The sequence below is a fragment of the Balaenoptera musculus genome, chromosome 3 (assembly GCF_009873245.2).
Source record: "Balaenoptera musculus isolate JJ_BM4_2016_0621 chromosome 3, mBalMus1.pri.v3, whole genome shotgun sequence".
Lineage (NCBI taxonomy): Eukaryota > Metazoa > Chordata > Mammalia > Artiodactyla > Balaenopteridae > Balaenoptera > Balaenoptera musculus.
Window position 1 is genome coordinate 62,861,147 of NC_045787.1, and position 25,367 is coordinate 62,886,513.

Consider the following 25,367-nt stretch of genomic DNA (forward strand, 5'->3'; position numbering starts at 1 on the left):
TTCATGATTCTCTGTTTATTTCAATACTCTTATTTCAATATTCTCTGTTTAACTGAGGATATCGTTAACATTTTTTTTTTAGAAGATTTCTTCTACCTGTATAGGCCCTATTTCTTCTAGTATTTGTTGGTCCATTGATTGTTTGTTTTAGTTTTTGCATTGCATGTTAGAATTTTTAATCTGTCTGATCATTTTTAAAGAGTGGGTAACTAAAGTACTGATAGCAAGGTCTGTGTAGTTGAATGTGGCTTACAAATTATGAGGTGAACTGTAGCGTGAATTCAATGGCCCACTTATTGGGGGAACTCCTGGTATATGCTATCTTTAGAATTTTCCTCTTGGGCTTGTGAGATTCCCCAGGGACTCTTTCACTTTTCTGACTGCTAATGTTCTGGGAGCTCAATGGGGACAGCTGGGAATCTCAGCATTCAGTTTGTACTCATTCCTTTAATCCCTTGCTTTTGGTGGTACTCTCATCCTTCACTGTGCCTGAAGCTGGTTCAGACGCCCCATGTTTTACCTTCTCCAGAGAAGAAAACTACAGTTGACCCTTGAACAGCATGGGTTTGAACTGTGCGGGTCCTCTTACAGCAGATTTGTTTCAATAAATATGTACTACAGTACTACATGATCCATGGTTGGTTGAATCCATGGATTTGTAGAAACACAGATATGCAGGGCTGACTGTAAAGTTATATTCAGATTTTTGACTGTGTGAAGGGTTGGCACCCCTAACCTCCACGTTGTTCAAGGGTCAACTGTAGTCTTCTGTAGGGTAGGAAAATGGTGGTTGTTTAGTAGCATATAGAGGAATAGGGGATTGAGGGATTTAATTGCTGCTTAATTCACTTTCTCCCCTCCCAACTCCCCTACCCCCAGCTTCCACTTCCACTTTGTGCCACCAGTTCCTGAGTCTTAGGATTCTGGGTATAACTCAAGTGGGGTTCTACTTTTCCTCATAGCTGCTTAAGATTCAAAAACCTTGAGGCTTCTAAGTCAATTACTGTTAGTCCATTTTCTTTGTAGCTTCTAAGGGGTTGTTGCTGTTGTTTTTTCTCCTGATTATTCGTGAGGTTTCATGACTTTTAAAACAATCTTGGTCTGTAGCTTCAAGACAGAGTGAAATTAGATGCACGTGTTTAGCCCATACTCTTTATCCCAAGCTCCAAAAGTAAAAATTATTCACGTTCGAAGATGGAGTAGAAGGACGTGTGCTCACTCCCTCTTGTGAGAGCACCGGAATCACAACTAACTGCTGAACAGTCATCTACAGAAAGGCACTGGAACTCACCGAAAAAGATACCCCAAATCCAAAGACAAAGGAGAAACCGCAATGAGATGGTAGGAGGGGTGCAATCACAGTAAAATCAAATCCCATTACTGCTGGGTGGGCGATTCACAAACTGGAGAACAATTATACCACAGAAGTCCACCCACTGTAGTGAAGGTTCTGAGTCCCATATCAGGCTTCCCAACCTGGGGTCCGGCAATGGGAGGAGGAACCCCCAGAGAATTGGACTCTAAAGGCCAGTGGGATTTGATTGCAGGACTTCGACAGGACTGGAGGGAAACAGAGACTCCACTCTTGGAGGGCACACACAAAGTAGTGTGCGCACCAGGACCCAGGGGGAAGGAGCAGTGACCCCATAGGAGTCTGAACCAGACCTACCTGCTAGTGTTGGAGGGTCTCCTGCAGAGGCGGGGGGCAGCTCACCGCCGGGAAAGGACACTGGTAGCAGAAGTTCTGGGAAGTACTCATTGGTGTGAGCCCTCCCGGAGTCTGCCATTAGCCCCACCAAAGAGCCTGTAGCCTCCAACGCTGGGTCACCTCAGGCCAAACAATCAACAGGGAGGGAACACAGGCCCACCCATCAGCAGACAGGCGGATTAAAGTTTTACTGAGCTCTGCCCACCAGAGCAACACACAACTCTACCCACTAGTCCCTCCCATCAGGAAGCTTGCACAGGCCTCTTAGATAGCCTCATCCACCGGAGGGCAGACAGCAGAAGCAAGAAGAACTACAGTCCTGCAGCCCGTGGAACAAAAGCCACAATCACAGAAAGATAGACAAAATGAAAAGGCAGAGGACTATGTACCAGATGAAAGAACAAGATAAAACTCCAGAAAAACAACTAAATGGAGTGGAGATAGGCAACTTTCCTGAAAAAGAATTCAGAATAATGATAGTGAAGATGATCCAGGACCTCGGAAAAAGAATGGAGGCAAAGATCGAGAAGATGCAAGAAATGTTTAACAAAGACCTAGAATAATTAAAGAACAAACACCTAGAAGAATTAAAGAACAAACAAACAGAAATGAACAATACAATAACTGAAATGAAGAATACACTAGAAGGAATCAGTAGCAGAATAACTGAGGCAGCAGAACGGATAAGTGACCTGAAGACAGAATGGTGGAATTCACTGCTGCGGAACAGATTAAAGAAAAAAGAATGAAAAGAAATGAAGACAGCCTAAGAGACCTCTGGGACAACATTAAATGCACCAACATTCGCATTATAGGGGTCCCAGAAGGAGAAGAGAGAGAGAAATGACCCAAGAAAATTTTTGAAGAGATTATAGTCGAAAACTTCCCTAACATGGGAAAGGAAATAGCCGCCCAAGTCCAGGAAACACAGAGTCCCAGTTAGGATAAACCCAAGGAGAAACACACCGAGACACATAGTAATCAAATTGACAAAAATTAAAGAAAAAGAGAAATTATTAAAAGCAACAAGGGAAAAACAACAAATAACACACAAGGGAACTCCCATAAGGTTAACAGCTGATTTCTCAGCAGAAACTCTGCAAGCCAGAAGGGAGTGGTACGATATATTTAAAGTGATGAAAGGGAAGAACCTACAACCAAGATTACTGTACCCAGCAAGGAGCTCATTCAGATTCGATGGAGAAATTAAAAGCTTTACAGACAAGCAAAAGCTAAGAGAATTCAGCACCAACCACCAAACCAGCTCTACAGCAAATGCTAAAGGAACTTCTGTAAGCGGGAAACACAAGAGAAGAAAAGGACCTAAAAAACAAACCCAAAATAATTAAGAAAATGATAATAGGAACATACATGTCAATAATTACCTTAAATGTGAATGGATTAAATGCCCCAACCAAAAGACACAGACGGGCTAAATGGATACAAAAACAAGACCCATATATATGCTGTCTACAAGAGACCTACTTCAGACCTAGGGACACATACATACTGAAAGTGAGGGGATGGAAAAAGATATTCCATGCAAATGGAAATCAAAAGAAACCTGAAGTAGCAGTACTCAGATAAAATAGACTTTAAAATAAAGAATGTTACAAGACAAGGAAGGACGCTACATAATGATCAAGGGATCACTCTAAGAAGACATAACAATTGTATGTATGTATATGCACCCAACAAAGGAGCACCTCAATACATAAGGCAAATGCTAACAGCTATAAAAGAGGAAATCGACAATAACATAGTAATAGTGGGGGAATTTAACACCTCACTTACACCAATGGACAGATCATCCAGACAGAAAATTAATAAGGAAATACAAGCTTTAAATGACACAATAGAACAAATAGATTTAATTGATATTTATAGGACGTTCCATCTGAAAACAGCAGATTACACTTTCTTCTCAAGTGCACATGGAACATTCTCCAGGATAGATCACATCATGGGTCACAAATCAAGCCTTGGTGAATTTAAGAAAATTGAAATCATATCAAGCATCTTTTCCGACCACAACACAATGAGATTAGAAATAAGTTACAGGTAAAAAACCATGCAAAACGCAAACACATGGAGGCTAAACAAAATGCTACTAAATAACCAAGAGATCACTGAAGAAATCAAAGAGGAAATCAAAAAACACCTAGAGACAAATGACAACAAAAACACGATGATCCAAAATCTATGGGATGCAGCAAAAGCAGTTCTAACAGGGAAGTTTGTAGCAATACAGCCCTCCCTCAAGAAACAAGAAAAATTTCAAATAAAAAATCTAACTTTACACCTAAAGGAACTAGAGAAAGAAGAACAAAAAAACCCCAAGTTAGTAGAAGGAAAGAAATCACAAAGATCAGAGCAGAAATAAATGAAATAGAGACAAAGAAAACAATAGCAAAGATCAATAAAAGTAAAAGTTGGTTCTTCGAGAAGATAAACAAAATTGATAAACCTTTAGCACGACTCATCAAGAAAAAGAGAGGAATCAAATCAATAAAATTAGAAATGAAAAAGAAGTCAAAACAGACACCACAGAAATACAAAGCATCCTAAGAGACTACGACAGGCAACTCTATGCCAATAAAATGGACAACGTGGAAGAAATGGACAAATTCTTAGAAAAGTATAATCTTCCAAGAGTGAACCAGGAAGAAATAGAAAATATGAACAGACCAATCACAAGTAATGAAATTGAAACTGATTAAAAATCTTCCAGCAAACAAAAGTTCAGGACCAGATGGCTTCACAGGTGAATTCCATCAAACATTTAGAGAAGAGCTAACACCCATCCTTCTCAAACTCTTCCAAAAAATTGCAGAGGAAGGAACACTCTCAAACTCATTCTATGAGGCCACCATCACCCTGCTACCAAAATCAGACAAAGATACGACCAAATAAAAGAAAATTACAGACCAATATCATTGATGAATATAGATGCAAAAATCCTCAATAAAATGCTAACAGACAGAATCCAACAACACATTAAAAGGATCTACACCATGATCAAGTGGGATTTATCCCAGGGATGAAAGGATTCTTCAGTATACGCAAATCAATCCATGTGATACACCATATTAACAAATTGAAGAATAAAAACCATATGATCATCTCAATAGATGCAGAAAAAGCTTTTGAGAAAATTCAACACCCATTTATGATAAAAACTCTCCAGAAAGTGGGCATTGAGGGAACCTACCTCAACATAATAAAGGCCATATACGACAAACCCACAACAAACATCATTCTCAATGGTGAAAAACTGAAAGCATTTCCTCTAAGATCAAGAACAAGACAAGGATGTCCACTCTCGCCACTATTACTCAACATAGTTTTGGAAGTCCTACCCACGGCAATCAGAGAAGAAAAAGAAATAAAAGGAATACAAATTAGAAAAGAAGAAGTAAAACTGTCACTGTTTTCAGATGACATGATACTATACATAGAAAATCCTAAAGATGCCACCAGAAAACTACTAGAGCTAATCAATGAATTTGGTAAAGTTGCAGGATATAAAATTAATGCACAGAAATCTCTTGCATTCCTATATATTAACAATGAAAAATTTGAAAGAGAATTTAAGAAAACAATCCCATTCACCATTACAACAAAAAGAATAAAATACCTAGGAATAAACCTACCTAAGGAGGTAAAAGACCTGTATTCAGAAAACTGTAACACTGATGAAAGGAATCAAAGATGACACAAACAGATGGAGAGATATACCATGTTCATGGATTGGAAGAATCAATATTGTGAAACTGACTATACTACTAAAAGCAATCCACAGATTCAGTGCAATCCCTATCAAAATACCAATGGCACTTTTCACAGAAGTAGAACAAAAAATCTTACAATTTGTATGGAAACGCAAAAGACCCCGAATAGCCAAAGTGATCTTGAGAAAAAAAAAACGGAGCTGGGGGAATCAGACTCCCTGACTTCAGACTATACTACAAAGCTACAGTAATCAAGACAATATGGTACTGGCACAAAAACAGAAATATAGATCAATGGAACCGCATAGCAAGCCCAGAGATAAACCCACGCACCTATGGTCAACTTATCTCTGACAAAGGAGGCAAGGATATACAATGGAGAAAGACAGCCTCTTCAGTAAGTGGTGCTGGGAAAACTGGAGAGCTACATGTAAAACGATGAAATTAGAACACTCCCTAACACCATACACAAAAATAAACTCAAAATGGATTAAAACTTAAATGTAAGACCGGACACTATAAAAATCTTAGAGGAAAACGTGGGAAGAACACTCTGACATAAATCACAGCAAGATCTTTTTTGACCCACCTCCCAGAATAATGGAAATAAAAACAAAAATAAACAAATGGGATATAATGAAACTTAAAAGTTTTTGCCCAGCAAACGAAACTATAAACAAGACGAAAAGACAACCCTCAGAATGGGAGAAAATATTTGCAAACAAATCAATGGACAAAGGATTAATCTCCAAAATATATAAACAGCTCATGCAGCTCAACATCAAAAAAACAAACAACTGAATCCAAAAATGGGCACAAGACCTAAATAGACATTTCTCCAAAGAAGACATACAGATGGCCAAGAGTCACATGAAAAGCTGCTCAACATCAGTAATTATTAGAGAAATGCAAATCAAAGCTACAATGAGGTAACACCTCACACTAGTTAGAATGGACATCATCAGAAAATCTACAAACAATAAATGCTGGAGAGGGTGTGGAGAAAAGGGAACCCTCTTGCACTGTTGGTGGGAATGTAAATTGATACAGCTACTATGGAGAACAGTATGGAGGTTCCTTAAAAAACTAAAAATAGAATTACCATATGACCCAGCAATCCCACTACTGGGCATATACCCAGAGAAAACCATAAATCAAAAAGACACATGCACCCCAGTGTTCATTGCAACACTATTTATAATGGCCAGGTCATGGAAGCAACCTAAATGCCCATCGATAGATGAATGGATAAATAAGATGTGGTACATATATACAATGGAATATTACTCAGCCATAAAATGGAACGAAATTGGGTTATTTGTAGAGATGTGGATGGACCTGCAGACTGTCATACAGAGTGAAGTAAGTCGGTAAGAGAAAAACAAATATTGTATATTAACGCATATATGTGGAATCTAGAAAAATGGTACAGATAAACAGTTTGCAAGGCAGAAATAGAGACACAGATATAGAGAACAAATGTATAGACACCAAGTGGGGAAAGTGACAGGGGTGGTGGTGGGATGAATTGGGAGATTGGGATTGACATACATACACTAATATGTAAAAAATAGATAACTAATAAGAGCCTGATATATAGCACAGGGAACTCCACTGTACAGTAGAAAGTAACACAACATTGTAAAACAACTATATGCCCCTGAAAAAATTATTCACGTTTATGTTACAAAATTACAACAGTATACAGGAGTGTAAAATAAAGAGTAAAAAGTCTCCCTTTACCACCCTCCCGCATATCCACTACCCAGAGGTAACTAGAGAAAGTTACATGTGTACTTTCCAGAAATTTTCAACTTATACTTTTATTTCTGTAGAATAATATATATAGTTCAAAGAAGCACAAATGAAATTTTACTGTGTAAATACATATATGGTATATAGTGTAAGCATATACTATGTATATTTAATATATGTTGAAACTACAGCGTTCCATAGCAACCTGCACATCAGTATTTACAGATGTCTAAGTTTTTTAACTGTTTTATAGTATCACATTGAATGAGTTTTTCCTAATATCTCAATTGCTGGATATTTGTTTCTTATTCATCTTTTTAATATTATTACGAACAGTGCTACTATAAAGATTCAGATACACAGTTTTTTCACTACTTATGAAAAATAATTTTAGTTAAATTCTTTAAAATGGAATTGTTTAGTCAAAGGGTATATACACTTTTTATTATAAATATATGCCAAATTGCTCTTCAACAAAGTTATGCCTCTACTAGTAGTATATAAAAGTGTCATTTTTCACACTCTATGTGACTTAGCTATTATCATACTTTAAAATCTTTGACATTCTGATGAGTGAAGAATGCTACCTTGTCATTTTAATTTGCTTATCCTAATTATATGTGACATTAATCATGTGCTTATTGGACATTTTTTTCTATGAGCTTCATATTCAGTTCCTTTAGCCACTATTCTTTGGATTATTCATCTTTTCCATGTCAATTTGTAAAACCTCATTATACTTGAGAGAATTTTGCCCTTTATCTCTTAAATGTTTTGCAGATATTTTCTCAGAATTATTCTTTTTATTTGCGACATTGTTTACTGTATTTTTGTTATATGGTCAACATATTTTAAAATGAAAAAATTCTGAACGAGTATTAGCTTTCCTATCCTTGACTCAAATTATTTTCTTTATAGCTGGAAAATATTATCTTATAAAGTGCTAAAACTATTAACATTTAGGACATATCAACAAAAACTTTATTTCAATTAACTAATTTATACAGTAAATTAAAATTTTCTTTTATTCTGATTCTACCTTTAAAACGACCACTAACTAATTTCATTTTCACATATGTTATGCTATTTAGGAAAAATATTTCTATTTTCAGTGTTCTACGCAAGAGTTCTTCCTGATTGTCAAAACCCTGTATCACCTGAAGTCAGAATTTCAAGCACTAATACCTGCTGTTAATTCCCATGTTCAGTCAGAGTTGCTCCAGACGTTTATTTCAGAAATTCCTGAACTCCTCAGTCCAGTGGAGCATTACTTAAAGATTCTCAACGAACAAGCTGCCAAGTAAGTAGCAGACCCTTAGTTCTTCCTTTCTAGCAGTGAAAGTAATGTATTTGCCATTTGATGTGTGGATACTTAAGCTTCTATAGAAGTAGTGATAGAAGTTGCTTGTAAAACTAGAAATGTGATCGGATACTAAAGGCTCTATATTACAGCTGGAAATAACACTTAGTGTTTAGGCAGTTCCGTCATACAGAACAAATGTGGTACTTCAGGTATCAGGTGATGAAAAGATAAAGTCCAGGCCGAGCAAGTAGTAGCAGTTTATTAATCCAAAAATAGATGGCAGATGGCATCTTGTGCTTATTTGCTAGATATCCAGAGATCCTCTGCTTTATATTCAGAAACCGCGGAAGCAAAGTTATCCTCTAAGGAGTAGTCATTTTACAGTTTATCCCACAAAGAACTCTATGTATAAGAAAAAAGATTTGACAGTATTTCCATTTGTGTTTATTTTCTGAATATACAACAAATGTTGAATTTCATCTCTTGGTTTCACCATGGCAATCATGAATTTGCAAAACGAAAATAATGTTAGGGTAATTTTGTCTGTCTTCAAAGAAATTAAGAAACTTACCCATAAATATTTAGTGGAAGAGCTGGAATTAAAATCTTGTTCTCTTGACTTCCCACCCTTTGGTCTTTCATTATGTTTTGAAAAATAATTGTTAATTGGTGTAAGTAATATGCTTTAATATATGTATTTGCATTTTCTCATTTTTTTAGGATTGGGGATAAAACTGAATTATTCAAAGACCTTTCTCACTTCCCTTTAATAAAAAAGAGGAAGGATGAAATTCAGGAAGTTACTGACAAGATCCAAACACATTTGCAAGAAATACGAAAAATACTAAAAAATCCTTCTGCACAATATGTGACAGTATCAGGACAGGAGGTAGTATCAAAGATACTTTTCTTTTACGTTACTTTTCCTCAATTGGAAAGGATATTTTAAAATGTAAATAAAAATCTGAGGATAGATGAAAGTATTATTGTTTTCTTTTTTTTTTCAGATTTTCTGTTTTGTTTCTTGGAAATATATTGTAATAGCTTGTTTTGATAAGAATTTTCTTTTAATAACATTATTTGGTTTGCTTATTTACTTTAGTCTTGGTAAAAGCATGGAACTTAATGTTACGTGTGTTTTAATATTATCTATTGAACTTATATTACAGAGAACCTTGACTATCGTAAATAATAACTTTCAAGACTTCATTTACCCTAAATCCAGGAGAGAGAAGTTAGTCTTTGACTCCAGGCCTGCAGATGATGAAATGATACAAACCACCTAATGTAGTGAATAACCTACACTAATTGGATCACAAAGTGATTAAATGGCAGGGCTTCCTTTTGAAGCAGTATAGCTGCTAAAAGAACAGAAGAACAAAACTATAGCAAAAACCTACATTTAGTGGATCTTCCATAAGATTATGGTGCTGTCTAGAATGTGTTTTTTGGTATGTGTATTTCTGTTTAAAGTTTGATATTAGCATCTGAATGAGAACCAGGAATAAGTATGCTTTTTAAAGTGTACTTATATCTGTCTGTCCTATTCTGAGTCTTGAGGTGTTGCTACTTCTACATCTTATGTTTAATAAAATATAAAGATTCCAACTGAGGGAATCTGAAAAATTCTACTTTGTTAAAACAGCAAATTAGGGAATTTGTGAATAATTTCTATAGGATGAACATTTTATTCAGAATTTTTAAAAATAGATATTTTTCTAGTGGGGAAAAGCATAATTTCAAATGTTTTTAAAATATTTGCACTGCTTTATCTATTTAGCCATAAGTGTTGATTTGTATGATTACTTGAAATAAGAAACTCTACAGTAAATTATAATCTTTATTAAAATGTTTAGTAATGTAACAGACCAGTGATTAAGTCAGCCTGTCTTCTAGACAAAATTAAGATATTATACTAAGGCAGACATTTCATCATGCATTCCACATAGAGCTCTATATAGCAGAAAAATGACTTCACACTATGTATACTTACTTCTCACTCTTCCCCTGAACAGGCAAATACCAAATACTTAATTGTATCTCTTGGTTTCACTATATAATTATGACCTTGCAAAGTGACAAGTGACCTCAGTGCCACTGTTCTGTTCTATTTGTTGAAAATGAGATGATCAAAATTGCTTAATACATTAATAAAAGATGTTTAGTAGAAAAGTGGTTACCTGGTATTACAGTGGGGAAAGCTGCCAGTTCTACCACTTACATGCTACGTGACCATGGAAGAGTCACCTCTGTAGTGAGACTACTGTGAAGACCAATTGAGTTAAAATACATGAAAGTATTTTCTAATCAGAAAGCACTATGCACATATTATTCATATAATAATAATAACAATAGTAATATAGTTACCATTTGTCAAGCACTTGTTAATGTTCAGAATGGTGCTAAGTGCTTTGCATATATTATTAATCCTTGTAACAACACAAAAAGGGATTATTCCAGTTTTGCAGGAAAGAAAACTGAGACTTGGCATAGTATAGTGAGATAAGTTACCCAAGTTAGAAGCTCATTTCCAGCCCAGGTCTGCCTCCAATCTTTATACCATGTTGTTATTTCACTCAGCTCACAAATATTAATACAAGGGATTATCAACATCATAGATTTTATTTGATAAAATCCAGACATTTTAGAGCTCATACTATTCAGCCTTAAATAAAGCTTAAGGCTTTGGAAGACAGCCATGGATTCATTTGGCAGTTTTCAAGTAAAAATGGGGAAAACTGATTAGAAATTCATAAGGGATAGTAGATTAGTTATTTTGTATCAGTATAGCACTGACATTTAAGAAAAAGCCAGCATGGAGATTAAGTAATTAGATTACAAAGGATTAACAAGGAAGGTAAATTATCTTATTATTTTTAACCTTTACTAAATTAAGGTGATAAATTTGAGGCAAGAAATTTCTTAGTTTTTAACGATAGGATGGATTCTTGTTGGTTTTTTTTTTTTAAACCTATAGAATCTCAATAGTGCATCAATACAGAATCACTTTTATAACATTTTTTGGGAATTACTGATTCTGTTCATTCGAACACCAAATGAATTCTAAATAGTCAGCATTGTTATAATTAAATTCTGTTTAAATATTTGTACTGAAGTTATAAGCAAATTTAGAGATACTCAAAGGAATAAGAACAGACTCCATCAAATATGATTACCTCTGAGAAGTGAAGGGGGAAAGAAGGAAAACCCTTGTTTTATATATATGTGCTTCTTATTTATACCCTTCGGTTCTGTCTGAAAGTTTATTTCCATACATATAACTTTGTAATATATTTTTAAAAACTTGTTATAGCAGCCCTACGTGGTACATGGATCTTGTTAATATTAGTAAAAATAGATAGATAGACTGTCAAGTCAGTGTTACTTTTGGCACCATTCATTTTTTTCACCTTTGTTCCCAGTTTTTATGTACTCATTAGAATACTAAGCCTTATTGACTATGATGAATTTTTGTGTCTGACTCTGAAAATATTGGTTTAGAAAATAGTGAAAGAAAGAAAATCCTGGAAAGAAAATAACGAAGGCAGAAATTTACATAGCTTTACGTAGTTAGTTCATTGCTTCTGTGGCAGTCTCTTTCACATTTTATGTGTGGAGAGAATTGTCTCTTAACCTTGAATCAGATATGGAATAGGCATTGGGTGATATTTAGACTTGAGGCAGTATTGATTAGTAGTTTTCTTAAGGAAAAGGAAAGAAATATTAGTGGAAAATCTTTAGAAAAAATTCTATTAATTCACAGCATGCAGCATATCCAGATATCTGCTTAGCATGTTTAAGACGTGGAAAGCAATCTCTGTTATATTTTACATCTAAATAAAAAATATTTGCAAATTCCTGAGACATAGTGGGAAAGAAAGGGGGGAGAATAGGAATGGGTGAAGTGTGGCCTTGGAGAAAACAGAGAGCAGTTTCTGGAGTGTGATAAGAATTTCAGCAAACTTAACAATGATGCCAGTCCAGTGATTCCCCGGGCTGTAGATTGAGTAACAGTATCTGACATTTAACCAGGACAGAACTGGATCCCAGCAGAAGAATATGAGGGATTGTTACAATGAATCTGGACAGACTTCTAGCATCAACACCTAAGAAACACAGTCACGAACTATAGAGGGAGGGAAGTTGCTATGAGAACTCTCTAAGATTTCTGAAATATATGTTAATTTCCAATTTTTGTTAGTTTCCTTTTCTTTAGCAATAAAGTCTCTAAACAAAAGGCCTGTCTTCTCATTCTTAGAATGTTCATGAAATAGAAAATTTCCTATTCCATAGCTAGTGTAGAACAGAAAAAACCTTGCTAGTTGATGACAATTCTGAGGAGAAACACAGGCTGAAAAGAAGATGACACACAGGACCAGCACCTGAGGAAGTGATCCCAGGGGTTTAACAAGCAGGAGGTCCACGTAGCTTTCCTGATTCTCACTCTGTTTTCCATCCTGTATTGGCTCTATAAATGGGTTGCTTGAGGAGCTGTGGTCCTTAGAATAGACCCTGGATACTTACAGATAGAACGATTATGGTCCAGACTATTCCCAAGGTGCTCCAAAGGGCTGTGACCAGTGGCAGTTGGTAATGACTATAAGGCATGGATCTGAATCCAGAGCTGCCATGCTGCAGAGTTATGGTGAATAACTTAAGTACGCTATCCTAGCTAGCTGCCCAGAGAACTCATTGAAGCAGTTGTAGCTTCTTTTCAAAATTTCCACCATCCTTAGGCAGTAATTCCTGTGCAGCTCTGTGTTACACGTGTCCTTCCCAAATATTAGTGATCTAATGTGGTCCTGAATTTTGCTGTTTGCTTTTGACATAGCTCCTCCCACAATTATTTTTTTAAAAGACCAATATGTTTTCTCATAGAACATTTCAAAATAATATTTAAGCAGAATTTTTTAGCCTACTCTTAAAGTGATTTCTCATCAGTGATATTTATTTTGTGAATTTTTTTTCCTTAGTTACTTTTTTTTTAGCCAAAGGGGACTTTTAAAGACTCTTCACTCTTAACTCTTTAACTGGATATATCAGATTTGAAATTGTATTAACTCCCTCTATAAAAGAGGACATCATTAGTTACAAAATCTTTGCTAAGGATGAAAATTCTTAAAATTAACCATTAATTCCTATTATAATTAATGTAAAAGCTGTACTGTTTCTATTAATAGAAAAGTAAACTCAAAAGCCAGGCTGATACTTTTTTTTTTTTTTTGGCTGCGTCGGGTCTTAGTGTTGCAGCGTGCAGGCTCTTTGTTGTGGTGCATGGGTTTCTCTCTAGTTGTGGAGCGTGGGTTTTCTCTCTCTAGTTGTGGCATGTGGGCGCCAGAGTGCATGGGCTCTGTAGTTTGCAGTGCGCGGGCTCTAGTTGAAGCGCACAAACTCAGTAGTTGTGGCACATGGGCTTAGTTGCCCCGCGGCATGTGGGATCTTAGTTCCCTGACCAGGGATTGAACCTGCATCCGCTGCATTAGAAGGCGGACTCTCCACCACTGGACCACCAGGGAAGTCCCAGGCTGATACTATTAATAATATGCATATTGTAAATACCTGAAATGTTGTAAAACATGTGACAAGGTTCCTGTAGCCATTTCAAAATTAGTGGCAGCCACAGAGCTTCTGGGTCCCATCCCATGCAAAATAAGTGTATTTTTTATTTATTTAAATAAAACATTAAATTTCATTGCAATAATACAGGAAAGTGAACAGGAAGAGGAGATGATATATAACTAGTGCTAAAAATGGAAGGTGTGATTGAAGTAGTGATTTCATTTACTTCCTGGATGATTTCAGAAAAGCTTGTAGAGTACAGTTGGATCTATAAAGATATGGTTCATATAAATGAAGACACTTGTGAAGAAATCTCTTCCTCCCTTAATTGCTGAGGAAGTTAAGTGCTTTGTCTGAGGATACTTTTAGAGGACTTAGGTTTCTTGGATAAAAACTATTATGATGAATCCTCTTCTGTTCAGAATTAGGGACTGACCATATCTCAAACTGATGTAACATCTAATAACCAAATATTTTAAAATTTTATGTACTTAGAAATTCAATCTTATTACTGAGTAATAGAATTCTTAAGATAAGTGGGTACTAATAAATGAAAAAGGTCATTAAAGAAAAATCGTAGTATGAACATAACAATGTTACAAACATTAAAGTGCCAAGTTATATCCTTTATTACAAACTTTTGGCTGAATAAAAATTATACTTTATCCCAAGTATTGAAACCCTAATTAATAATATTTGGTTGTACAGACATATATGAACTCTCCCAATAATAATACTGGATTTATTTTGAATGTTTAGATTAATATTTGCTAGACTATTATAGCACAATTTTTTTTTTGAATTACAATCATTACATTTATTTTTGGCTATTATAGCACAATTTTGAGGAAGATTTAAAAGATTTAAAAATATAATTGTTAATCCTTTAAATATCTAACCTTTATTTGTATTTATTTTAGTTTATGATTGAGGTAAAGAATTCTGCTGTATCTTGTATACCAACTGATTGGGTTAAGGTTGGAAGGTAAGTTTAAAAATACATGTTTTTTCTTATTAACGTGAATTATGACATGTGTTTACCTGCATGCTTCTGGTATGTTAATAACCACATCCTTGACATTAAAAGCAATTTTGGCCCTTCAGTTTCTTTATGGAGCTTTTAACTAGAGAAATAATTATCTTAAACTCTTTTTATCATGGATTTAAAAACATTTTTTCCAAAGGGTATCTTATTTGTGTACACTTGTTTTCTTGTTTTGTGAACTACTGTTTTATTCTTATACCTCAGAGAACACTTTAAACACATGGAAAAAGAAAGTTGCAGAACCTTCAATTATGAGATTAATTTGGTTGCTTGAACTTCTTGATGAATGCTATACCTGACATTTCTTTTAAGAAGCTGACATTTCATTTTGTGCCTCACTGAGCTTGCTTTCCGTGGCACATAGTTATAATAGTTCTTTACATGTTCTTTTTTTTTTTTTTAAGTTGTATCATGAATTGATGAAAATAATTAATCAGAAACAAAATTAGAGAACCACATTGAGACCCTGCCTTTTCTCCTTGGTTAGGCATTAATCCCCAAGAGGGGACTCTTTTAAGAAGTGGTTTTAGAGAAGTGTATTTCCTCTTGTGAGTAGCATCGTTTGTGAAATATTTATTACTACTGTTAATATGTTTGCATGAACTTGAGATGAAAATACTACATTTGCCTAAGATAGTAGAAGAGGGACTAGTAGCTGGTGACGGTATGAAGGAACTCTGTGGTAAGAATGGAAGGAAATTTTAACATTATTTTGACATGATGTGTGAATGAATATTAATTTTAATTATTATTTTAATTAAAAAAGAAAACTATTTATTATCCATGGACACTATCAAAGGATCCTGAAGGCACAGTCATGGGTTTCTTTACCTCTAATACCATCCTTTTTCTTTTCTATGTTACCAGAAGCTATAATTGAATTTTGGGTATTATTGATTTTAGGGAATGTTTCCTCATTTTGCAGGCATTCTTTATCTATTTTTGTCCTGTGCTACAGCTAATGAATGGTAATATGCTTTGTGAAGAGAAGTTACTAGAAATCATGTTAGTCTATCTAGAACAATCACTAAAATGTCTCACTAAATGAGTTTTGTCAGAAGAGAACTATGATAAATATGTTTGCATAGAAGTCTAGATGACATACTTTAAAAGCAATAAGCAAGGCATAAATCAGTGCCAGCGTCTTTTGAACATTTCAATGATGTAAATTGAATGAATAAGTAAGATGGTTTGGGGGAAGTTTCATTGTTATTTTTTATCTGTTGTTTAGCTATCAGAGCCTTGACAGGAATAGGTTAGAATATCAAGTCAGATTTCTAATGTGAAAGGCTCACTTATAATCCAATAACTTGCCAAATTAAAGGTGATTGTGACAGCATGTTACAGGAGTGAGGGTGCAAACAAAGATCAGGATACACTCTGTCATCACCTGCCTATCATTTGACCTTTTCTTCTTAAAGTTCCCATCATAGTGATAGCATCAATAGCAGTAATCACCACCACCATGGAACAACTGCTAACACTGAGTACTAATGACATAGGTACTCTGCTAAGCACTATCTGATCCTCTCAACAGTACCTATAAGGTAGATATTATTATCCCTATTTGATAGATGAGGAAAGTTTTTAGTTTAGAGAAAGTCGGTTTTATTGGCCCAAAGTCACATAGCTAGCAAGTAAGTGGCAGAGTTGAAGCCTTGGTCTGGATTCTCTGACTGGGGACCCATAGCATCCCCCATTGTGTTCTACAGCTTCTTGAGGAAGAAGCAGAGATTATATGCAAGCCCCAAAGAGGAGTACATGATATTTCTTCCCATCCAGGGTCACTGTGAATCTATAGTTAGATCGTGAAGAACTCTTCTTTGACTGCCTCCTGAATTAATGCATTGCTATTCTTTGTAATGCTTTTTTTGTCACTGAAATACTTTAATCATACAAAGAAGTATAAAATTTAAAAAATAATACCACCCTCACCAATATGTCCAACTCCCCGCTTTGTTAGGACTTCCTTTGTTATATTTGCGTCTGATCTTTTTTTAAAAAAGCAAGCATTTTCATTTAGTATAATTTAAAGAAAAAAAGCTCTTTACTTATGAAACAGAAATTCTAAACTTTGACTTTGCCATATGGATATAACTTGAAATGAATTTTAAAAGCCTCCTGAACAAAGTCCTATGAACTTCAAGTATTTTATTTACAACAAAGATCTTTGGAGTCAATAAAGTTCAGTATCATAATTGAAGAATGTTCTCTATTTACAGCTATTTACTTTCAATGTTCATCAGAGAATAATAAATAACTACTTTAATTTTCTGAAGTGGTGGCATTACTGATTTCTTAGTAACCTTGATTTCCTACTTATGTTTTTTCTCCTCTTCCAGCACAAAAGCTGTGAGCCGCTTTCACTCTCCTTTTATTGTAGAGAATTACAGACATCTGAATCAGCTCCGGGAGCAGCTAGTCCTTGACTGCAGTGCTGAATGGCTTGATTTTCTAGAGTGAGTTTACAAAGAAAAATATAATCTGACTTTTTGCTATGAGAAATAGACCGGAAAATCTTTCCATCAAAAAGAAAAGTAGAGATTACTGCTTGTGACCTGCCATAAAATAGTTGAGTACATGTGTTCTCTGATTTTATTTTTAATCCATTGAAATGTAAGCTCATTTTAGTCTTTGGTAAGAGACCAAATATACTTTATTGTTACTGTACTAACATTTTGTTGCTAAGGATGTTTAGAAGCATCACTTTGAAATTCTACCTTGGACTTTGTTTACTTTTCTTATATAAAGGCTTAACATTTTCAGGGTTGGACAAGTATGGGTTAGTTATTTTGTTTTTATTATCTCCATTTAATTTTTTTCTTATATTTTTACATCCTTTACATTTTCCCCCTAACTTTGTAATTTGAAAAATTTTAAATCTGTGGGAAAGTTGAAATGAAGATCTATATACCCTTCACCTAGGTTTATCAAGTGTTAACATTTTGCTACATTTGTTTTATATCTCTCTCATACACTTTTTTTTTCCTGAAACATTTTAAAGTAAGTTTTAGACATTGTAATACTTCACCCCTAAATACTTAAGCATACATCTTCTAAAAATAAGGACATTTTGCTGTATAATCTTACCACCATTATCATACCTAAGAAAAATTAATATTAATTTAAGAAATATTGAATTGCCTCAATTCCCCCTCCCCCCATATTTAATTTTTAAATTTTTTTTTATTGAAGTAGAGTTGATTTACAATGCTGTGCCAATCTCTGCTGTACAGCAAAGTGACTCAGTTATACACATACAGACATTCTTTTTTCATATTCTTTTCCATTATGGTTTATCACAGGATATTGAATATAGTTCCCTATGCTATACAGTAGAACGTTGTTGTTTATCCATCCTGTATATAATAGTTTACATCTGCTAATCCCACACTCCTAGTCCTTTCCTCCCCCACCCCCCTCCCCCTTAGCAACATGTCTGTTCTCTATGTCTGAGTCCCCCTCCCCCCATATTTAAAAAAAACTTTCACATGTTGCATTTGGTTATTATGTTTCTTTAGTGTATTTGAATCTAGAATAGGCCCCTACGTTTTTGGATTTTTATGATTTTTTTTTTTTTTTTGAAGAGTCCTTGCCTTTGTCTCAAAGAATGTCTCATTCTGGATTTATTAATAGTCATGTGTTCATATTAATAGGTTTAAGTTGCTGGTGTGCTGGTAAATGGTTAACAGCCAGCTCTCTGGAAGAGTAGTAGTGTGTGTTTGATTTCTGTTGTGTCACTACTCCCACCTGGACTGATTGCAGTCTGCTGCTGGACTGGACTGGGAAGAGATGTGCACAGCTGAGTTTCAGGAGTCCATGGGAGCCGGCTCCAGACCACCACGCATCTAAGCACTTTATATATGTTAGCTCATTATTCCTCACAAGAGCCCTACGAATGAAATATTATTATCATCCCCAGTTTACAAATGAATAAAGTGAGATGCATAAATGAAAAATAAGTTGCTCACAACAAGGGTAAGGATTGGAGCCCAGATGCAACCCAGGGTGTCTGGTGGTAGGGTGTGTGCCCCTTACCATCAGGCTGTAGAGCCCGCCCATGATGAATCAATCCATGGGCATCAGTCTAAACAGAAATCTCTTAGTCTTTCTCTTTAAAAACTTGAACAGTATTCAGTGAAGTCTTCAGGGAGCTTTATTCCATTTAAATTAACCAATCTGACAAGTAAAAAAAAGGAACAAAAAAGATAATATGTGAGTTTTTAAAAGGTGGTAAATTGGTACCATCTCTTGTTGCCCAGCAGAGTTTTGAATTATAGGATCAGAAAGAGGTTTTGTTACCGACCAGGGTTTTTGGCCTCCTTAATCAATAGAGATTGATCAGAGGCCAGACAAGAAGTTCAGGCAAGGCTTTAATGGCGCCCCTGCTGCAGCAGGGGGGAATGAGAACAAGCAACAGGTTCCCTTGCTCGCTCAGGGGGGCCAAGCTGGTTCCTTATACGGGGTGAGGGTAGGGACGCGTCCAGGGGTCAGGCCGGAGGGGTGGCTTAGGTGGCTTGCCCACCCCTTACGTGGTGTTGTGAGCTGGGGGCATGCACAGTGCCCTGCTTTTTGCTCCTGACCCCGTGCTTTTGCTTGGGGCTCTTCAGAAGTGACAGTTGGGTTTTTTGGTCTCTTTGTATCTTTTGTCCAGAATTTGCCCCAGCTGGGCATGTGAGCAGTTATTTTTAGTCCCATATAGTTTCTTTGTATTTTGTTGCTCGAGGAGAGGTTTGTTCAGGTGTAAGCATTGCAGCACTGCAACAAAGGGTCCCAGGTCCCAGCCTATCTCAATTCCAGTCTACTTATCCTGAATCTTTTGAGGTTATCTTGTCTCAGAGTCTTGAATTCAGGGATGGAAATTTGGTCTGAAATTCCTTTTTCCAATTTACTTTCAACTACCCATATTAAGGGTTTTTAGGGCCCTTGAGTCTCTCAGTTTTCCTGACTTTTCCCTTAGTAATATCACTGGGAACATGAAAGTTGGACTCACATTTCGCCTTTCAAGCTTTGAGGGCCATGTCCTAGGGTCCCGGGATTTGGTGAGGTCGTTCCTCTTCACTCTCTGCATACCGTACATGATTTTATAGGTCTGGGTTATGTTCGCCATGTCACAATTCTAGAAAAAAGGAAGTTCAGGTCTTCCAGGCTAAAGATTTTGGCAGCATCTGGATTCTTTCTTTTTGTCTCTTTATCTGTTATCAAATTCCTGTTTGTCTTTTTTCTCTTTGAAATGTCTCTTTGATTTGCCCCTTTCTTTCCTGTCCTCTTCTCACACCCCACCGTTCTCACTGTGTCAGCCCTCTGCTGGGCCATTCTACCCCATTAACCCAGGAAAATCCTGCTTTCATTTTACCACACCTTTGCTGTAGTTGGGTGTGAGCTAACATTAAATAAAACATCACAGAAGAATATGATACTCATGATATATTGCTAAGCGAAAAAAGGATGGAAAGTATCAAAATGTGGTGCCAATTCTGTATGTGTAAATTCACTTACATGCACAGCATACAAATCTTTGTATTTTAGAAGATTAAATATATGTGCTATTATTATTAATATGCTTATTGGCCATTTGTTTATCTTTGGAGAAGTGTGTGTGGTGGGGGGCTGTGTATCGTCTCAAATATTAAGTGATTAATTCTAGATGATGAGGTTACTGGAAATTTAATGCACTTTGCAGATACATGATATCAAAAGTTTCTATAATATACATGTATTACTTTCAAAATGAGAAAAATATATTAAATTTTTTATCTTAAAAAAGAGTATTGGCTGAAATTTAGCTACAGCATTTGCAACTAGAGCCCCAACTTGAGAACAGCATTGATTGTTACGGCATATTGTTTATTGAGGTGCCAGATGGTGTGAATATAATGTCATTTCAGAAATGATTAACCTCATTGAACGTGACACCAGAGGATTGAATACCAGCTATACAAAGTGTTTTTGTCTCTTACTGAGACACTAACAGTTATCCATTAGTCACATTACTTTTTATCATAATATCATAAGAAATCAAGGCTGTAAGAAAGTCTGTGAATAGAACCCTCTCTCAAAAAACTGTCTCTTTTGTGTTCTAGAAGATGGCCTGTGGATATTGAATAATCTCAATTGCAAATTCTTTAAAAATTGAATTATAATACCTCTAGTACAGTCATTTGATTATTTTAGAAATTCATATGCAAATAAAAAATAAAATATTCTCCTTTTTTATTAACTTCAGATATCATTGAGCAACATTTGATAGTAAACATCTGATGGTAAACTGTCATAACAGCTTTAGAACACAGGTGTCTTAATCTGCTTCCCATGGACCCAGCAATATCTTTTGACCAGAGATTAAATCACAGTGGTTAGGTGAAGTTGTTTGGTGGCTTAGTGATAAAGTTGCACGTTGTTATGACATAAACCCAGTCTATCAGATTGTTATCTGAACTGCCCATTTTTCAGCTTGTCATTTTTCTAAGTATGAATGATCTCTTTGAAATTCAGCAAAGTGTAGCAAATAGACAAAGACCAAGAAGTCAAACAAGGCTTCTTAAGAATTATGAAGTTATGATGGTGATGTTTAAGGTTTATGATGGTTTTAAAATTTTTTTCACATGCCTTATTTATACACTTGACATGAAAAAGAACATTGTCGTCCATATCAAAATAATTACCTTCTCTCTCCTGCCTTTTTTGTTGTTAAACTGAAATGGTACTGACTTAGAGTTATGTTATTCATTTCAATCCCGGAAGTTAGAAGATCATCAGGGACAGTTACCCTCAACCTAAGGCTGTTGGGTAGTGGCAAATTAGGGTTTTAGTAGCCTGGACAGGACTTGAGAAGGATGGAGTGAGAGTAGGAAAAAATAGGCTGCTTTTTTTTTTTTTTAAGTGCCACAGGTACTCTGACACTCAGATCCAGAGAGGCAAGAGCAGAAACTTCAAATGTGGCTGCTCTCTGGCAAAAGAGAGAGTGCCAGGATAGGAAGACCAGATGGGTCAGTAATTAGAATTAGGGGCAGAATCAGCCACAGTCCAAGGGATAGATGAGTGGTCAGATCTGAAATTGAAGCCAGACCAGAAATGACAAGGCCTGATCACAGGGCAACCACTCAGGGGTGTTACATCCGTGCAGCACGTGGCATCTTCAAAACTAAGAGTCATTTTTAAGGTGACAACTTAGTGCTCCTGTCTGATGGCAGGGGCCAGTCTCCTTTGTGTTTGGGATTTTGCACAGACTCTTTTTTTTTTTTTAATTTTTATTTATTATTTATTTATTATGTTTATTTTTGGCTGTGTTGGGTCTTCGTTTCTGTGTGAGGGCTTTCTCCAGTTGCGGCGAGTGGGGGCCACTCTTCATCGCGGTGCGCGGGCCTCTCACTATCGCGGCCTCTCTCGTTGCGGAGCACGGGCTCCAGACGCGCAGGCTCAGTAGTTGTGGCTCACGGGCCCAGTTGCTCCGCGGCATGTGGGATCTTCCCAGACCAGGGCTCGAACCCGTGTCCCCTGCATTGGCAGGCAGATTCTCAACCACTGCGCCATCAGGGAAGCCCATTGCACAGACTCTTTTTTTTTTTTTTTTTAATTATTTATTTTATTTATTTTTGGCTGTGTTGGGTCTTCGTTTCTGTGCGAGGGCTTTCTCTAGTTGCGGCAAGCGGGGGCCACTCTTCATCGCGGTGCGCGGGCCTCTCACTCACTGTTGCGGCCTCTCTTGTTGCGGAGCACAGGCTCCAGACGCGCAGGCTCAGTAATTGTGGCTCACGGGCTTAGTTGCTCCGTGGCATGTGGGATCTTCCCAGACCAGGGCTCGAACCCGTGTCCCCTGCATTGGCAGGCAGATTCTCAACCGCTGTGCCACCAGGGAAGCCCAGCACAGACTCTTAATACTGTTAGTGGGATTCATGTTGTTTGTTTTGATTAACTTTAATTCAGGGAGAAATAGGTAAATTGTATTCATTATGCTTCATCTACTCAAAGAAGTTTAAAATATACTGTAATGTAAAAATATATTTTTCAGTTCACAAATTTTTCAATTCACAAAGTTAACACAGCAATAGAACTGGATATTTAACGTGTTGTTTCTAGTATCTGAAAAAGTCATTTACATAGAATAGATTAGTCTAATATTAAAAAATCAGAAATTACAGATTCTAAAAAATCAACACAGTATTATAGTAATAACTAATCACATAGTAGCTTAATCTGGATGTCGTTTTCAAGCTAGGAAGCACTCTAAAAACCTTTGGATTTAAGAAGCAAACAGACTAAATCTCTTAAGTTTCTGAAACCCACAGTGCAATAGAGAAATATTTTTTAAGAGAAGCATTCAGCATAACAGTCATCACTTTTGGGGGGATCTTCTTTAAAAGGGTATAAGGGACTCCTGTGACAAGAGATAATGGGATAATCTAAGCAAAAAAAAAAAAAAAAACAAAGAGAAGGAAACCCCCTGGATACATTCCTATATTTTTTCTTGAATAAGTCTTTCAGTAAACGTCTTTTAAGCTTTTAGATCACCAGCTACTTAATTGGCCAAAGATTTGAGTCAGTGGCAGACCTTTCAAAAAACAAGTCTAAGATTTAATTTCTATATGAATTATTAATAAGACAACTGAAGGTTACTGAAAAAAAGTACCTTTCTTCTTGCTTGCCTTCAGCGAAACTTATTACAGTGTCAACTCTATGGGCTAGATGTTAGATAAGTAAATCAGATGGATTTGGGCTCTCTACCATCGAGAAGCTTCCAGTCAATGTGAGAGAAAGATAATAAAACTGTTATTCCTAGTTTGGATGATGCACAAAGGGAGGTTGACCCATTCGGGTAGTTGATGACATTATTTAAGCTAAATGAAAATGATCACTACATTAGTGTTCATTAGGTTCGAGTTGAAGTGTCATGGTCAGATGTAATGTGCAATAAGGTATTAATAGTAGACATCTTTGTATAGAAACTATTTTAAATATATATATTTCTTTCCAAGTGAAACAAAAAGAAGCCTCAATAATCGAGTTATTAAACAGAAGAGTAGTTCACTGTAATTTCCACCTTTCTTAACTGCTAGGTATGCTTGCTTATTTTGTTTATGCTCATCTTAGCTAATCACTTAGCTAAAGTGATTACTTATTGTGCAGCTTTTACAGGTCTAAGAAATCAATTTACTCACCTTTTTGTTGTTGTTGTTGTTGCTTCTGTAGGAATTTCAGTGAACATTATCACTCCTTGTGTAAAGCAGTACATCACCTAGCAACTGTTGACTGCATTTTCTCCCTGGCCAAGGTCGCTAAGCAAGGAGATTACTGCAGGTAATGTGTTTTTTTATTTCTCCCCTTTTCCAGTGCTTTAGAACAGATAGAATTATTCAATTAATTTTAGTGTTTTTATTGTAAAGTATTAAAATTACTCAAATATGTTGAACTCTTGGTAAAGCTGAATGTCATACACACATAGCTTGATTTAAAATTAAGAAATTCCTTTCTTGCTGTACCATTGAGTGCAATGAAAGCAGATATTCCCTATAACTAGAGGGGAATGTTACATATTTCAATTTTTAGGTTTATGTGGGTGACATTTTTATAAAGGAGCAGTCCTTTCATTTGTTCACGTTCACTGGAACACTTTATGCTATGTTTAACTTTATAATTATAAAAGTCTCATTTAAATATCATCTAAATCAGATATGGGGGAGAGTTAAGGTATGATTCATTTTGAGGCAAATTGCACTCAGTTGCTCTTCCTTAAGTCCAAATCTTAAGTTTCAGCTAAATCTTTGACTCAGTGCTCTACCCTCTAGGCCCACTGGGGCACAGGGGTCCTGCTTTCCAGACTGGGGTGGCAGTCCTGTTCCCATAGCTTTGCTTGGCAAAGGTTGGGCCCCTAGGGCTCCAGGCCACCCAGCTCCCACAGTGGCTCTGTGCCTGGGCCCTGCCCATGAGGTAGGTCTCTTTGGTGGCTCCACTTCTGCTGCCGCTCTGTGCCTGCGCTCACTCTGGCAGCTCCCCCAGACCGGAATTTTGCACTGGTGGCCCTCTGTGACTCCTGTGGGCATTGCCCTATCGGGGGCTCTCTGGAGTCTCTGTTATAAGAGTACCAGCCCATTCTTGAGGGCTCTGCCCTTATGACCTAATCACCTCTTAGGGGCATGGTTTTGAATACCAGCCTGGTTTTTTGACAATTGACCTTAAACAAGTTTTGTAACCTGTCTGATCCTCAGTTTCTGCATTGACAAAATAATACCTGCCTCTTAGAAATGTTGTGCAAATTAAATATGATAA

The 25,367-nt window shown here is 36.3% G+C and overlaps 1 protein-coding gene across 2 annotated transcripts in view; it reads left to right on the top strand.

Annotated features, from left to right (window-relative positions):
- MSH3 (mutS homolog 3) overlaps window positions 1–25,367 on the top strand; it is a 183,549-nt gene that overhangs the window by 92,682 nt on the left and 65,500 nt on the right. For both annotated transcript variants that reach the window (XM_036847244.1, XM_036847245.1), the window contains exons 14-18: window positions 8,307–8,494; window positions 9,218–9,386; window positions 14,977–15,041; window positions 17,444–17,560; window positions 24,291–24,398. In XM_036847244.1, coding sequence (XP_036703139.1) covers window positions 8,307–8,494; window positions 9,218–9,386; window positions 14,977–15,041; window positions 17,444–17,560; window positions 24,291–24,398 — 647 coding nt within the window. The remainder of the gene's footprint in view (window positions 1–8,306; window positions 8,495–9,217; window positions 9,387–14,976; window positions 15,042–17,443; window positions 17,561–24,290; window positions 24,399–25,367) is intronic.